The 14,740-nt window shown below is 46.8% G+C and overlaps 1 protein-coding gene across 13 annotated transcripts in view; it reads right to left on the bottom strand.

The window, feature by feature from the left end:
* Positions 1–457: 457 nt before the first annotated feature.
* The window catches only part of LOC144935021 (histone-lysine N-methyltransferase NSD2-like), a 34,022-nt gene continuing 19,739 nt past the window's right edge, over positions 458–14,740 (bottom strand). For 8 of the 13 annotated variants that reach the window (XM_078861312.1, XM_078861311.1, XM_078861313.1 and 5 more), the window contains 9 exons: positions 12,291–12,447; positions 11,802–12,007; positions 10,583–10,695; positions 8,400–8,669; positions 7,980–8,096; positions 6,988–7,129; positions 6,219–6,328; positions 5,651–5,858; positions 458–4,870 (listed from right to left, as the gene is read on the bottom strand). In XM_078861312.1, coding sequence (XP_078717438.1) covers positions 4,491–4,870; positions 5,651–5,858; positions 6,219–6,328; positions 6,988–7,129; positions 7,980–8,096; positions 8,400–8,669; positions 10,583–10,695; positions 11,802–12,007; positions 12,291–12,447 — 1,703 coding nt within the window. In that variant the 3' untranslated portion in view covers positions 458–4,490. The remainder of the gene's footprint in view (positions 4,871–5,650; positions 5,859–6,218; positions 6,329–6,987; positions 7,130–7,979; positions 8,097–8,399; positions 8,670–10,582; positions 10,696–11,801; positions 12,008–12,290; positions 12,448–14,740) is intronic. The other 5 variants (XM_078861316.1, XM_078861319.1, XM_078861321.1 and 2 more) reach the window with 1 other exon arrangement.

Here is a 14,740-nt window from a genome sequence, read left to right as displayed (position 1 = left end):
ACAAGCCCAATGTCGTGCTAGGGGATTGACCCCCACCCATAGCAGACGACGAAAAATCCCTGACCCGGGCAACTCGCACAAAACTGGCTCAACTCCGTTCAGGTTACTGCTCCATGCTAGCCGATTGTCAAAAAAAATGCAATCGATTGATCTCTGGCTAAACCCTTCCAAAGTGGCGACGCCACCTATAAACAAAGTGCGAGGAAAACAACAGATATTTAAAAATAAACTTATTTATTTACGGGACATCAAGTCAATGGCCCTTATTTATGAAAAAGCGCCACTCACTGCCTGTAAAGTCACCTCTCGTTCACATCTTCCTCTTATCGACGGAAGTGTTCCGTTACTTGTGCTTTATTGGACACGTAGCTTTCACGTGACTCTGGACGGAGTTGGAACGGCATTGTGGGTTTGATCACACACGTACACACACACACTCCCCAAGTGGTGTATTTAACACGAGTCGATTTATTTTGTTACGAAGTTGAATGTGAAGCAAACGAATGTATACAAACAAAACAAAGGGCAGTTTTAGCCTGCCCCAGCCAGTCATGTATTTGCAATTGTACAGCAGTAATACATGAACCTGAGACAACTTGGAGCTAGGAAGTGGAGAGGGAGGGGATGGGGGGGTGGAAGGCTATGGGGCAGCATGGCTGAGCAACAGCCCCATGGAGAAGACACATTCACTTGCACATGGGTAGATTTCATAACAGAATCTATTACCGTGTTTCATGCATCTCGCGTGTTGGTCTGGAAAATAATCACTTGAAAAAAAGTGCTACACTTGAATGGAATACAAGCAGTATAAGTTAAGTGGAAGTGTCTCATTTTTTTGAGTTAAGAATTTTCAATATATTCAAGAAAATACATTTGTAACACTTGATTCATCGGTGGAGGGGTAGTGGCGGCGGAGGGAAGGGGTGGCACAGTGATCGTGCGGGACGATGGGAATAGCCGAGCATGCCCGTCGTCAAAGCAGAAGTGCCCCTACAATGTAACAATATTTTTTTTTAATCGGCTCAAACAAATGCCATATATATAAAAGGTCAACAGCGAAAAAACCTTGATAAGAATGAGCGCTCCACCGACAAATGTGTCCTCATTATTGCTCAGTTCTATCCGGTTGTTAAAACTGCACGCGCCTGCAGATTATGCAAATGTGAGATTAATCTGGCAGCACTTTGCACAATTCCAAAAAGCAAGTCCCACCGTTCAGTCATCGCTACTACCTAGAATTAAGACCGCACACAAATCTATTTTCACATTTGAAGAACAAAACAAAAACGCTCAACGGGGTAAAATTTTGAGAATGTGGTTTGTGCCTAATCCACAAGAAGAATGGGCGTTGTTCAGATTTCGGAGATTGCATTGCGGTGCAACAACTGGACCTCGCACCCCACACAGACGCCTGAACTCCCACACGCAGCTCCCTCTGATATTGCATATCAACGGAAGACAAACGCCGAATCGAAACTCGCAGCAGTATCACCTCCCCGAGCTGTAAACAACCATCGGCATATGGAGACAAGCCAGGAGCCGGCACCCGCCCCCCTCTTGGGCAGCATTGCCGAAGCGTCGCAAACTGCGGCCGCGAATAATTTTTGATGACGCCTGGTAAATCTCGGAATGCGACTACGCATCACTGCTGCGGATGGTCGTAAGTTGAAGGTTTCCACTTTCCAGCCAGTGGCTTGGCCATCAACACTTGCCAGCCAGTCACCAAAACCGGCCGGCTGAACCCTTCAATAAGCGCATTACATTGAAATCAAAGTGAACAAATGGAGCGGCATTACCAATGCTGCTGGCGGGGTTTACAGCGTGCGCAGAGCGCCACCGAGCGGTCTGCGCCTGGCGTTTCATCTCCGAAGCAGCGGTGGACGCAGACGGAAGCGAGGGAACCGAGGGTGGCGTAGCGGAAATGGCAGGTCACAGCAGCCAGCCGCAAATAAACATCAGCACGACTGTCACTTGACTATCTACAACCATCGTTTTTCAAGGTACGTATTTAAAAAAAGAAGGGTTAGCTTTTATCATTTATATAAAAAGAAAGAAAATAATTGAAAGCAATATAACGACAGGCATCTCTCTAATGAACACACCCACTAACAAGCCATCGGAGTCCTCGGCAGCCAGACCCAGTTATTATCATGCTTAGGCTCAAAAGACCTTTAGAAAATACAATGTCCATCTGTTTCACACAGCCACCACAGCACTGCCCTACAGTTCTCATTAGTGTTTTAAGTTAATGTAAAAAAAATGGAGTAAAAAAAATTGTAAGTACATTTTTAGTCTACTATATTCCTTCATGAATCCACAGCCCTGTCGTTCCACACACCCTGGCTTGTAAACATGCGCATACAACAACCCAACCCTGAAGAGGAAGATACAGCCAAGTGGCATTGTTGGCAAAATTTACACAAGTACTAATCACAAGCCGGGCAAAAAAAACTATTGCTCATATTTGCATTAAGCCGACAAAAACTTCCCTCCGCCGTCCCGTCTCCCGCCCCAACGCCAACCTCTCTCGCCGTAACAATTGTCTCAATCGACTGCCGGTTCCCACAGCTCCCCGCCCCCCCCCCACCCTGAACGAGGCTGCCTTCTGGGAAGACGAGCGGTCAGGCAGCGAGTGAAATGCGAACGAACGCCTTTAAATGTGCGCGTGTGGCGAATGGTGGTTAAGGAGTATAAACCGTCACGCAAACTTCGGTCATCCTCACAGCAGCGGCTTTTGGCTAACCATCGAACAAAGACGGACATTGCATCGCGTGATTTGATATGCGCTTCTGCGGCCGTCTGGAACGCTCTACCTTCAGATATTAGGAAGCCACTGGAGCTATGCACTTTTAAATCTAGATCTAAAACTCAGTTCTTTAGAACTGCTTTCTGTCTTTAGTTGGTTGTCCTTCCCCTGCACCTCCGATTAGCACGGTTGGCTACGTCTGGTGCGAAAAAAGTTCAACATGCATACGTATATACATACACAAAAGCGCTACCTGCAACTCTAACTCTGCTTCAGTGCTCACCCACAGAATGGTCAAGCAATTAGAAACTTTCCACCATGTGACAACACAAGCCACCCTTCTCAATCCGTGTACAGGCAGATCATGTTTTCAAATGGTAATGGCCTCCAACATCATACATGGAAGTTGACGAAAGATTAAAAAAAAAGGCCAGATCATCATGAGTGAGTTAACACCTTCCTTGTGTATTTGTTGGCCGTCCCACATGAGTTTGAGGTTTCATAACGAGAAAGAAACATTTTAAATGCCCTTCAAGTGTGCTATAGTGACAGCTGCGAGAAAAACAAGTATGGCAGCACTCCCATAGCAACATGATTATAACTCAAGATAGTAATTGAGTTGTATTCAAATGATGTTAATATTTTATTATTTTTTCTCATTTACAAAGCTCAAATGCCTGGGACACAGTCTAAGGTTTGCAGTTGTAAGTGAAAAGCTGATTATTTTCTGGGTTGTACTTTCTTTTCACATGGCGCAGAGTGCTAACCGAGGTCAAGACTGGGAGGTGAACAACTTATTCCCCCCCCAGCTTATTTCATTTCCCCTCCCACCACCAAGCCCAACATTCTCAGTGCTCAATACCTGACAGGTCACACCAGTCAGCTTAAAATACACATTAAAATTGCTGGAATCGCTGGAAAGACTCGACATTCCAACAATTGGTAATTTTTTCCCAGTTGCTGTGATTTTGTTAAAACAAATCAATGAATGGGGTTTGATTTTTTTTCAATGCAGCCTGTTGTTGCTGGAAGATGCTGGTTGTAATCACCAGCGAAACGTCATACTCGAATTGTAAATGCTGCGGGTTTACTCTCAAACACACTGGTGTGCTGAACTCTTAACTAATCGGCACGTTTTATTTACGTGATAAATCTTACTAATTGGCGGTGTTGGGTGGTGGTGGGTTTAACGACACATTTATATTTACGCAATCTAACCCAAAAAACATCTTATTCATATTAGTCGCGAAAGCCTACGTGTTAAACTGGAAGATGCTGTCTGGATTTCATAACTTGTTCTATAAAATTCTGGTCCCACGGAGCGAACACCGAGCCATGCGGGTACCTCACCATCAAATCTGCAACTTGTTCACTTTCCCACCGTCATCTCTTAAGGTGCTAAAATTGCTTACGGGATATCAATTAAAAAAATATTCTGAAGCAGGCAAACGTACCTCAACCATTATAATACATTCACTGGATTCCTACGTCTGCTCCAATTCGACAGGCAGAAAGGGGGGGGGAAAAAGAAGGAACACTTGCTCACAAAGCTTGAGTGAAAGGGTTCCGGTCCACATTCACGGTTGCGACCCAGGGTCCATTATCTTTATCAACTGCCGTTATCGGCCACTTTTCCCTAACAGTGTTACCCAACCCGAATTACAAAACAAAATGAGCCCGGTGAAGCGCCATTGAGAATAACCCTTCACGCTCGCTATGCGCTCTCTGGCCTTATTATTTCCCCTCACATGGCCTGACTTGAGCTGGGCCCCTGGGACACGTAGGCCGCCACCTTGGGCTGAGAGGTCTTCTCGCCAGCAGATTGGAGGACCGCCCTGCGGGCCAGCTCCCCGATCTTCCGAATCGTTGGCCTCGCCAGGCCCTCCTCCTTGGCGGCGTCGTCACGAGGCACCGCCGCCTCCTCCTCTTCCTCCTCTTCAACAATGGTGGCGATATCATCGATCCAGCCATCGTGCTCTTCGCAGCAGATGCGACCGTCCCGGGTGAGGTGGGTGAGTGAGCCGGCCTGGTGCTCCTTGCAGAAGGAGTTGGGACACAGCTCGCAGGAGCGGACCGATGGGCGCCCACACACGTCGCAGTGGTGCCACGGGCACTCCCATTTACCTGCACGTGCGATGGGGCGGCACACACGCGGCGCGCACAGACCGATGGTTATTGATGGTTGAAGCGATCCAGCGCTCTGAAGGCAAACAACTACCATGATCAACATGGCACAGCGAGGCCTTCACCTAGCCATGGATTGACAAGGGGCTGTCAAGTACTACAGTAGTCTCCGGATTAAAAAAAGGCCAGTAAGACACATACCACACTTGTGCCTGGTGTCAATAAAGTTACACAAATGTGGCCACATGCAAACCTGAAGGATTATAATCGACACTCGTTGGTTATTTCTGTAAAGTCAAGCGGGTGGAAAAATAATAGATCATGACGTTTCGATCGCAACACAAGCGACCGTCATCAGGTGGAACAGATACAGCAGGACAACTGCTGACATAGGAGAAAGAGCTGCGGCAACAAGAGTCTATATAGGATTTTGGTGGGCTCAACCCAAGGGTAAGTGGGCGGAGCTAGAGAAGGAATTTGTACGTAAATGTGAATGTGAGAGATTAGCATGTCAATGTGAGACGGTCGCTTGTGTTGCGACCGAAATGTCGTGATCTATTATTTTTCTACCTACGTGACTTTACCGAAAGAACCAAAGAGTATGGGGATTCCTGCAGTCACGAAAGCTTCAAATCAAGATTGATTATAATATACCTTCATTTTTTACCTTAATATACAAGGGCGGAAAAAACGGTGCGTCTTACAATCCATGCAATTTTTTGTCATTTATTCTGCTGGGTTGCACGCGTGCATTTGTGCACGTGTGTGCGAGACGCTCACCAAAGGGAGGCTTGGTGAGGTTGAGGCAGGACAGGTGGTAGGCCTTAGGGCAGGCCTTCTTGTCGCACATGACGAGCTCGCCACCGTCGCCACAGCGGTAGCACTCGTCCTCGTGCTCGGCGCGCGTCGTCTCTGTGCGGGGGCGCCGGCCGCGCGCCTTCCGCTTCGCCTTCTTCGCTTTCTCCTCCGTGGCTGCCGCTGCCGCCGTCTTAGGGTGCGCCAAGGTGGAGTGGAGGGCGTGCAATGAAGAGAATGGGAAAGTCACTTTATGCCTATTTTTCGCTTGAGAAACCGAGCCTCCGATTGGCACGGATGGCTACGCAAGGTGCAAAAAAAGTTCAACATACACACATACGAGCCGCGTCGTTCACATATAACACACAATGAACGGGCGGAGACGCGTGCAGATGATTCTGAGACTTGGCGTACTGACAGCGTACTAACGCCGCAAGCAACGAATGCGTTATTAGCCCAGAGCAAGCTTCACACGTTTTCCCAGGCCCAGCTCAGTACAGTATATGGCCACCTGGATTGTGAGGGTGCAAGAGAGGGGGGGGGGGGGCAGTACCTTTGGCCGGACGCCCAGGAAGCCACTGCAGTTGGGGGCCCCACACTTGCAGATAGTTTTTTCATTTCCCAAGCAGTCAAGGTTGTAATTGAACGTCAGCTCCGTGCCTGCTGGGATCCACATATAGAATCACGACAAACCCATGCACGGACACATCCGAAAGACCAAAATGTCGTGTGCGTATATGAGGTAATGTAGTGGCTGGTGCACTGGGCTATGAACCCGGTGATCCAAGATCAATACCTGACCAAGGCTAACATCAGGAGCGAAAATCTGAATAGCTTCTGGGCATCCCTTAGGTCAACAGGGTGCCATGGTGGAGAGATGCTAGCTACCTCGGCCTGGTATTCAAGAGGTCGTGGGTTTGATCCAGACCCTGACAACTGTATATTTGGAGTTTGCATGTTCTAACCTGTGGTCGTGTGGATTTTTCTGCGGGTCCTGCAGTTTTACCCTCCACATATAGAAACATGCATATAGAGTATTTGGCTGCAATATATTTCCACACAAGCCACTTCGTTGAGCTATCATTTGTGGCCAGATCGCTTCTGAAAAAGAGCTATATAGTTCAGTGGGCCTTACCTGGTAAAATAAAAATAGTTTCTAGTTTTAGTTTTAACTGGTGTAATATGTAAACAGCCGTTGTGCTGGAAAACCACCCCCTCATGCGACGTGCTAGCCTTCATAGGCGTTCGCTAACAGCACATGCCCCCAACAATCTGTGTAGGTGACACACGGGGATTCTTTGCACGCGCGAGTCAGGCGTTACCTGTAGCGATGTCACAGGTGGCAAAGAGCCCCACGCGTGTGTCGCCATTCACCGTCCACTTCTGGGTCTCGCAGTTGGGCTGGCAGCTGTGGTTCATGAAGCGCGAGAAGTTGCCCTTGGGTCCTGCGTCGATGATGCGATCCTGGTTGTATGCACGCGAATCAGTTTACGGCTGGGGCTATTGGTCGATTCAGCTGACTTAAATCATCCTGAAACTGTAATTGGTCAGGCCCCTTTAGAAAATGGTAGCAGCCCCCATCATATACTGCCTCTTAAAGGGTCCCTACGAGCAACACCCAAAGTGACACGACTGATTGATGCTGATCAAGTGTTATTTGAATTGGCCCGAGTAGTTGAGCTGATGATCCATGACTTAAATAACCAGATATGCCAGCTAATCATCATATGGGACAGGCTGCCACCTAGCGTTCTGGGTAATGAGCACAGAATGATTAATGAGGAGTAATTCAATACTTCAGGATACATTTGATGAATGCGGAAGCAGTGGCACAGAGATTTCTAGCTACGGCTAACTTTAGTGTCGGTCCGGGGCACCCACCCCCGCACCAGCCCACACCGATGAGTGTGAAGTAAGATTAAACAACCCGAGTGACACTGCATAAGGTGGCCTTCATCCAGCAACGAATTGACAAACCGCAGTACATTATCAATTGTTTCATTTACACGATGAATAAAATATTGACTTAAAGCTTTCGTGACTGCAGGAATTCATAGATAGAAAAATATAAAAAATATTATTATTTTCCTATCTACGTGGCTTTACCGAAAGACCCAAAGAATTCAGGATGAATAGTATATTATTCATTTCTATTATTTTCGATTTGTGAGATAAAAACTATTCGGAACGTAACAAACCATACAAACAGGACCATAAATAAACAAAAACAATTCACTCTCGAAAAGAAGCGCAACACCAAATCATCGCATCACGTGGGGAGAGGAGAGCAGTTGAGGTGCGAGTGAAGCCTCACCTTCTCGATAGTGAGCATGTAGAAGTTGCTGAGGTTCTTTTCGTGCGCATACTTGATGCGCTTGCGACACTCCTCCTCGTCGATCAGCTCCCCCACGTACTCGTTCACAAACTCTCCCTGAAAGGTACATTCAAAACGAAGACGCAACGCAAAAATACAGACAGCTCGTATCTTTGCAAGTCAGGAGCGCCGCCCAACTGCTTTTTGAGCAAGGGTCAAGTGGAAAATCTCTCAGCTCCCAGCAGGCCGAGAGGTTCACGTGGAAACTTTTGAGCTGGGAATTCACGCCAGAAATAAACCACGATTGTGCCCAAGTGAGTGACCGAGTGAGTGAGCGTGTGAGTGAGCGTGTGAGTGAGCGTGTGAGTGAGCGTGTGAGTGAGCGAGTAGGCGAACAAGGTGGGGGGGGGGGCACCTTACCTTGCGTATGCTGACCAGTGTGAGCAGCCCCCAGCCACGCCCAGCTGTTTTGACGATCTGCGAGGGAGGGTAGGCGCGCTTGGTGAACGCCTGGTTTTGGCAGCGGTCGCCCGCGGGGCACACGGACGGGTGGCACTCGTACTGAAGCATGCGGTTGAGGCACTCCGAGTCGAGGCCGCACGGAGACTCGTCCGTCGGCTTGCAGTTGCAGCGGGGGATTTCCGACACGTCTGCCGTGTATACCTGCACGCGCCCCACCGGCTTGTTGGCCTACGTGGGGGTTAGGAGGCACAGGGTGTGGGGGAGTGTGCAATCAGGTTATCGAGAGGCACACGCTCATTTGAAGTAGTACCGCACGCCTCTGTTTAAATTGCACACCAAGCCAAGTTTTGATTCCCAGATCCGGTTCCTGCCCTTGCCTGCTTGACAATCCCACACTGACTGGCGTGAAGTGCAGTAAAAAAAGAAGCCGCTGTAATGTACATGGAGTTAAGGTCTTCATCCAGCGGTGAATGTCATCAATTACATAGCTCAGTGGGCCTTACCTGTTAAAATAGTTTAGTTTGAATTATTATTTATTAGGCATGTCACAATTCACACCATAAAAGGTGTGCTAATAGGATATGTAGAGTCCATCGATAACTACTTTCTTCATGCAGATATGAAGAAATGTACTGTGTTTGGTTACATTAACTTAACGCTGCAAATATACATCCTTAAAGGAAACAGCATGAGTAAAAACAACGGATATCACATAAATATCAATTATGTATACATCACTGCAAATTTACGAGAATGCAAGTAACTGGCAGACAAAATTGGCGAATCAAAGCAAGTTCAAACTGCACTGTGGGTAGACGGAACACCACACAATGATGTGCTGCTTTGTAGGAGAAGCGGAACCAGGCCTCGTTATAAAACAGGGTTGTGTTAAATAACAACTGGTAAGCCGGTAATCTTTTTCAGAATTGGCTCATCAACACGATCTATGCGCATTTCGTCATTTGTTTCCACTTTCCACCGTCTTGTGCCAATACGCTCAAGTAGTGCCACATCTTTCTGGCACCAATCTCTTATTATGTCATCGTCAAACCATTCTCTGTTAGGTCTTGCCCTCTTCCCGGTTTCTTCATTTTTCCCAAACAACACATTAAAATTGGTTACCGGCTTTTAAAAGTCAAGACCCGGTAACGATATCCAGCGGAACGTGAGTAACGAATGCACCGTTTGATATGCGTGAATGTACAGAGAACAGGGGCTTGAATGCATTGGCCCTTTGTCTGTCAATAAAAAGTTACGTGTGTGCAGCCATGCAAGTGCTTGCTCACGCCACTGCCGGCTAAAAGGGCCTCCTGAATTTGATCTACTCTTCTATGCTGACCAATTGTCTTGGAAGAGGTGGGTGTGCCCACACTTTACCCCACCACATGTGACTTGCCAATTGGCTAACTGTGCATTACTCATTCTTTGGTTCTTTCGGTAAAGTCACATTACTCATTTATATTGATGGGTGGACTGAGTTAATAAAATATTCCTATCGTGTCAACGTCCATGCAAGTCCAGGTGAGGTGCTAATAACCATGACAACATGGCAGCTCTCTTCCTTTCTCAACTAAAAAGGTAAACATTTTATGTTTAATATCCATTTTTCTACGTGTCAAAGTTTTTTTTATACCGTTTTAGCTTCATTCGGTTTCTGATAAAGCAAAAACAACCCGATTTTAACCACCCTATTATAGATAACCCATGTTAATTCTAGATAATAATAAATGAAAATAACTCAATTAAATCACGAATTTAATTGAGTTATTTTCATTTATTATTATTATTTTTTACCTACGTGACTTTACCGAAAAAACCTAAGAGTATAGCCCATGCTAGTTATGGTGCAACACCGTGTGTTATTTTGGAGGGGGCACTCAAGTTTTCCACATTGTGAGGTACGTAGCAGTCCAATAATTTATATATTTATAATGCTCACAATACGTCCTTTGAGATTCAATAATTTACTAATTATGCTGAACACTGTGACATTTAGTTCATGGAACTAACAAAACTGTACAACAATAACGTGCAATTACGACCTCCAAATCGTGACAATTATTAAAATCGCTGATGGGGTTGCACAACTCCACCGTGTGTCTGCGTCTAGGTGGGCCAGATGGGGGAGGTGTCGACAGCACCTTGATATGCTTGTAGGTGGGTGGCTTCCGTTCGCTGCGCTCCGTCTCCTGCGCCTCCCGCGTCTCCCTCTGGGCCTTCAGGGCCTGGTACCGTGCGGCCGCCTCCAGTAGTGCTGCAAACACGCGGCACCTCAAGTTAGCGGTGCAAGACTCGGACGATACCAAGTCAAGAACATCTGGGAAACGGTTACAACATCTGCCCCTCTGGTGGCAAATCTGTCAAGGTGGCAGCACTGCGTTTGGCTGTTCATTGTCAAGCGATTAAGTCAGCACAAGGTCCCTGAAACACACTTTTTGATTCAAATGCACTGTGCGAGTGCAGGTGTTCCAAGGTCTTTTACCAGCCGCACCTTCGATTAGCACGGTTGGTTACGTAAGGTGCAAAGGAAGTTCAACATACACACACAACCCGAACGCTCCCTCCTGGGAGAAATTCCCTATGCGAGCTCCCTTCTCATGCCAGCTCTCGACAGCAGCTGTCAATCCAACACAGCCAGGAGGATCTTCCTCCTGGATAGAATCACAACTAGGTAAGCGCCCATCGAGCCCAGGGGTATCTTTTGGCAAGGGAGACTTTGAAAGAAACGAGAGGACAGGGTCAGTCAAAGAGAAAGCGCGCCATATGGCGCTTACGTATCTCTGGTTAGACGCGATGTCATCGGTATTGATATCCCAAGGTACCCCAGGAGAACTTGGTGGCAAAGCAAGCATTGTGTGCTCATTGAGGATCTCAGTGTCTAAGTATACGTAAGCTCAGTCGGAAACAGATTTTGGTAAACTATAAACTCCCACAGGACTGAAATCATCACAATTTATTTTTTACGATTAATACTGCGACACCCACATCGAGGGACTAGGTGATCAAATGACGACAGAGGGATAGGTTTCCTTTGTGGACGATATGATACATTTCAGGACACTGATTAAAGAAAAAAACAAATGTAATGACGCTTACAATGCAAAACATCTAAACCACTGCACTGACATATATTGAAGTTCATGGGAGTGACCTCACAGTGACGCCATGATAGCGTCGGAGTGTAGATAAAAAAAAATTGTCTCAATGAAGCTTCAAATTCGTTTCGTAGGAGTGCTTTACACACTGCTGAGGTGCTATGAAAAAAGAAGAGGTTTTTTTTATTTATTCCATTTTCCTCCAAACTGGATAAAATTACAGGCACAGAAACAGCGCTTTATGCGGGTATCCGCACAAAAGTACCGCGTTTGAACGTCTTGTTGAGGCAGTTCGTCTTGTAGTCGGTGGAGCCCTTGTCGCCCTCCATGTACGGAAACACACGACCCTGCGTCGTCCAGTAGTAGTCGTGCGACCCAAAGAACTGCACGGGAAACTGCCCGACCGTGTGCTTGAGGTTCTGGATGTTCTGCGGGACATTGCGCGGCTGGCAGATCTCAGCTGGCCACCACCTGGCACCGGCGCACACACGAGGGGAGTAGTCGTACCTTGGAACTCACTCGCCACGCCATGCAAAGCCACCGCAATCGCACATATGGCAACAACAGCTGCAAAAAATCCAGCCCTATTGTGGCAGGCGAAGTGAACTTTGAGGCCATCTGAAATGGCGAAGGCTTGCTGCCAGGTCACAGGTGTTGTAGGTTACCCGAGACAACTGGCACACGCACCACCTGTGCTGTCGCCAGTGCCAATAGACACGCACACACATGCACGGTTGCTTGCTCGCACACCCACCTGTAGTTGCCCAACTTGACCCACACAATGTCATGGTACTGTGGCTTCTTGCCAGCCCGGCATTCGGCACAGCACCAGGTGCCCTCTGGTGGTTCCATGCCCAGGCACTCGGGGTGGAAGGCGGCCGGGCACGACTCGCAGCACAGGAGACAGCCACCTGGCATCACACGCACGCACCGCACAAGCAACAAACGCCACCACGTCAACTGAATCGCTCCCCTCTCCCACACCGGGAGAGTAATCATTCAGCACGGTTAAATATTATTTTTAAATCCTTTATATTAAGTTCGCGTGCTTGCTTGCTTTCTTAGGACCGTGCAAATCTTTCGGTCGTTTTTTAACCCACTTCCCGTGATCCAATCGAGCTGACATTTTCCACACAGACTCGTTGTGCCAGACAATTATTGTTCGTGAAAAAAAATTCCCAAAATTTTACACTTTTTAGGCAAATTTTTTTTTATTTTACATATATTCAAATATAACGCATTCATGGCTTTGGCTGAACGTCAGAGTGTAAGAGCCCAGAGCGTAACACCTCCACAGGCCGTGGCGGAGTAGCGCAGTTGGTAGCGCCCTCGCTTCCCATGCCAAAGGTCGCGGGATCGATCCCCGCGTCCTCCACAGGCGAATATATTTTTAAATCCTTTATATTAAGTTCGCTGCCACGCATATAAAGGATTTATAGTGAAAAACTTCGTTTTTACGGGTTATACTTATTAACATTTAATCACTGTGCTTGCTAAAAAAACATTCACATGTACAGGCTTCAAAATATGTACTTATACATTGTATGAGCATTTTTCTCATTTAGATTCCCAGCAAATGTATATGAAACCTGATGGCATGACACAGACGACGCAGCACAAAGTTATCAGCCATATCCAGTGATGTAAATGAAGGTGAACATCATTCAGTTTATATCCTTCAGTGGTTGTGCCTCTTGCCTTGTAATAACCAAATAGAATGTTACATTTTACCGAATTTATGCGAGATACATTATTTAAAAACATGAAGATGTAAGTTCCACCAGGACCAACTTTTTTAAAGCGTACTCAATGAAGGTACGTTGGGGTTGAATTTAAGTTTGTGATATATTTAGGACTAAGAAGGAGCCAATGAACTGAATGAATAAATAAATCACTGGCACGATTCAACAGCTCTTAGTAAATCGGTTTGAATGCAAGCATGCTTGATGAAAATGGCATTTCAAGGACCACGTTGGGTTTACACCGCAGCGACCGAGATCGCATCGTCGCACTCCAGTGACAAAGGTGAAGAAGCAGCAAAGCACAACATTCGTGAGCCATCGTAACATTTTACCGCACCAGCACGCACACACACACGACAACTCATGCCCAGCCCCCACCCTGGCCACGACACGACAAACACAGTTGCAGCTTTGGAGCCATTAAGCCATGCACCGCCGCCACGCGATGATCGGTCACGGAGACAGCAATCAAGAGTCAAACTGGGGAAGGGAAGCCACACTGCAGTGCTGGTATACCGTAAAGTTTATTGTGTGGCAACACAAGCGGATGGTGCTCACCACCCCCCCCCCCCACCTTTGAAGGATATATGGGATCTGCATTGCCCAACTTTGACAGTTATTCCCACCAGTCACAATAAAGTTTTCGAGTTTACATTTTACGTGCCGAATTTCATTATTTCCGTAAAAACGCAGTGCAGCATTAATACCATTTCGATTTAAAGCTTTCGTGACTGCAGGGATTCATCTTCTTGGTTCTTTCGGTAAAGTCACGTGACTTTACCGAAAGAACCAAGAAGATGGAGCATTAATACCAGTTCTCGAATTGGGGATTTTGAAAATCCGATGACCTAAGGCCCTGCAAGAGTTGTCTTGAAATCGAATACGCAACAGAATAAAGTCGAAAAACTGGTAGAGTGGTGGCAAAGTGATTAGCGCACTGCACTATGAATCCAGCAATCGTGATCTAGCAGTGCAATGACAAAGGGCTGTAAAATATAAAATCGTATTCTTTGCCAAGAAAAAGTACTGTAAAACTTCACATCTGGTGCAACTGTCGAGTCCTGCACATATCTGTTCACCTTTAACACAAATGTTACCTGCAACACACAGACCAGAATCTAGGAAATGAACACTGCAATGCTAAACGCGGCTGGGTCGGCCTCGAAGGCGGCCCCGGTCATACTACTTCAGTTGACGTGAAACCTGGAACAACTTTGCGGCACTGGTGCCAACAGAGCAAGATGAGCCTCAATCCTCAGTGTTGACTTATGGTCAAAACCGCAACAGTTCACTTTCTGGTCCAACTTTTACTCTGATAAAAGACAGGGAACACCAATAAAGCGTGGCATCCTGTCGTGATTTTTTTTTAGTTTCGTGACCCCCGGTGATCTGTGTTGCAAACCAACTGCTGGGCAAGGCAGCTACAGTTTTCGGCAAAAACTAAAATCAGTTTGGAAGCCGT

The sequence above is a fragment of the Lampetra fluviatilis genome, chromosome 12 (assembly GCF_964198595.1).
Source record: "Lampetra fluviatilis chromosome 12, kcLamFluv1.1, whole genome shotgun sequence".
NCBI classification, from domain to species: Eukaryota; Metazoa; Chordata; class Hyperoartia; order Petromyzontiformes; family Petromyzontidae; genus Lampetra; species Lampetra fluviatilis.
This window is presented reverse-complemented; position numbering and strand designations above follow the sequence as displayed.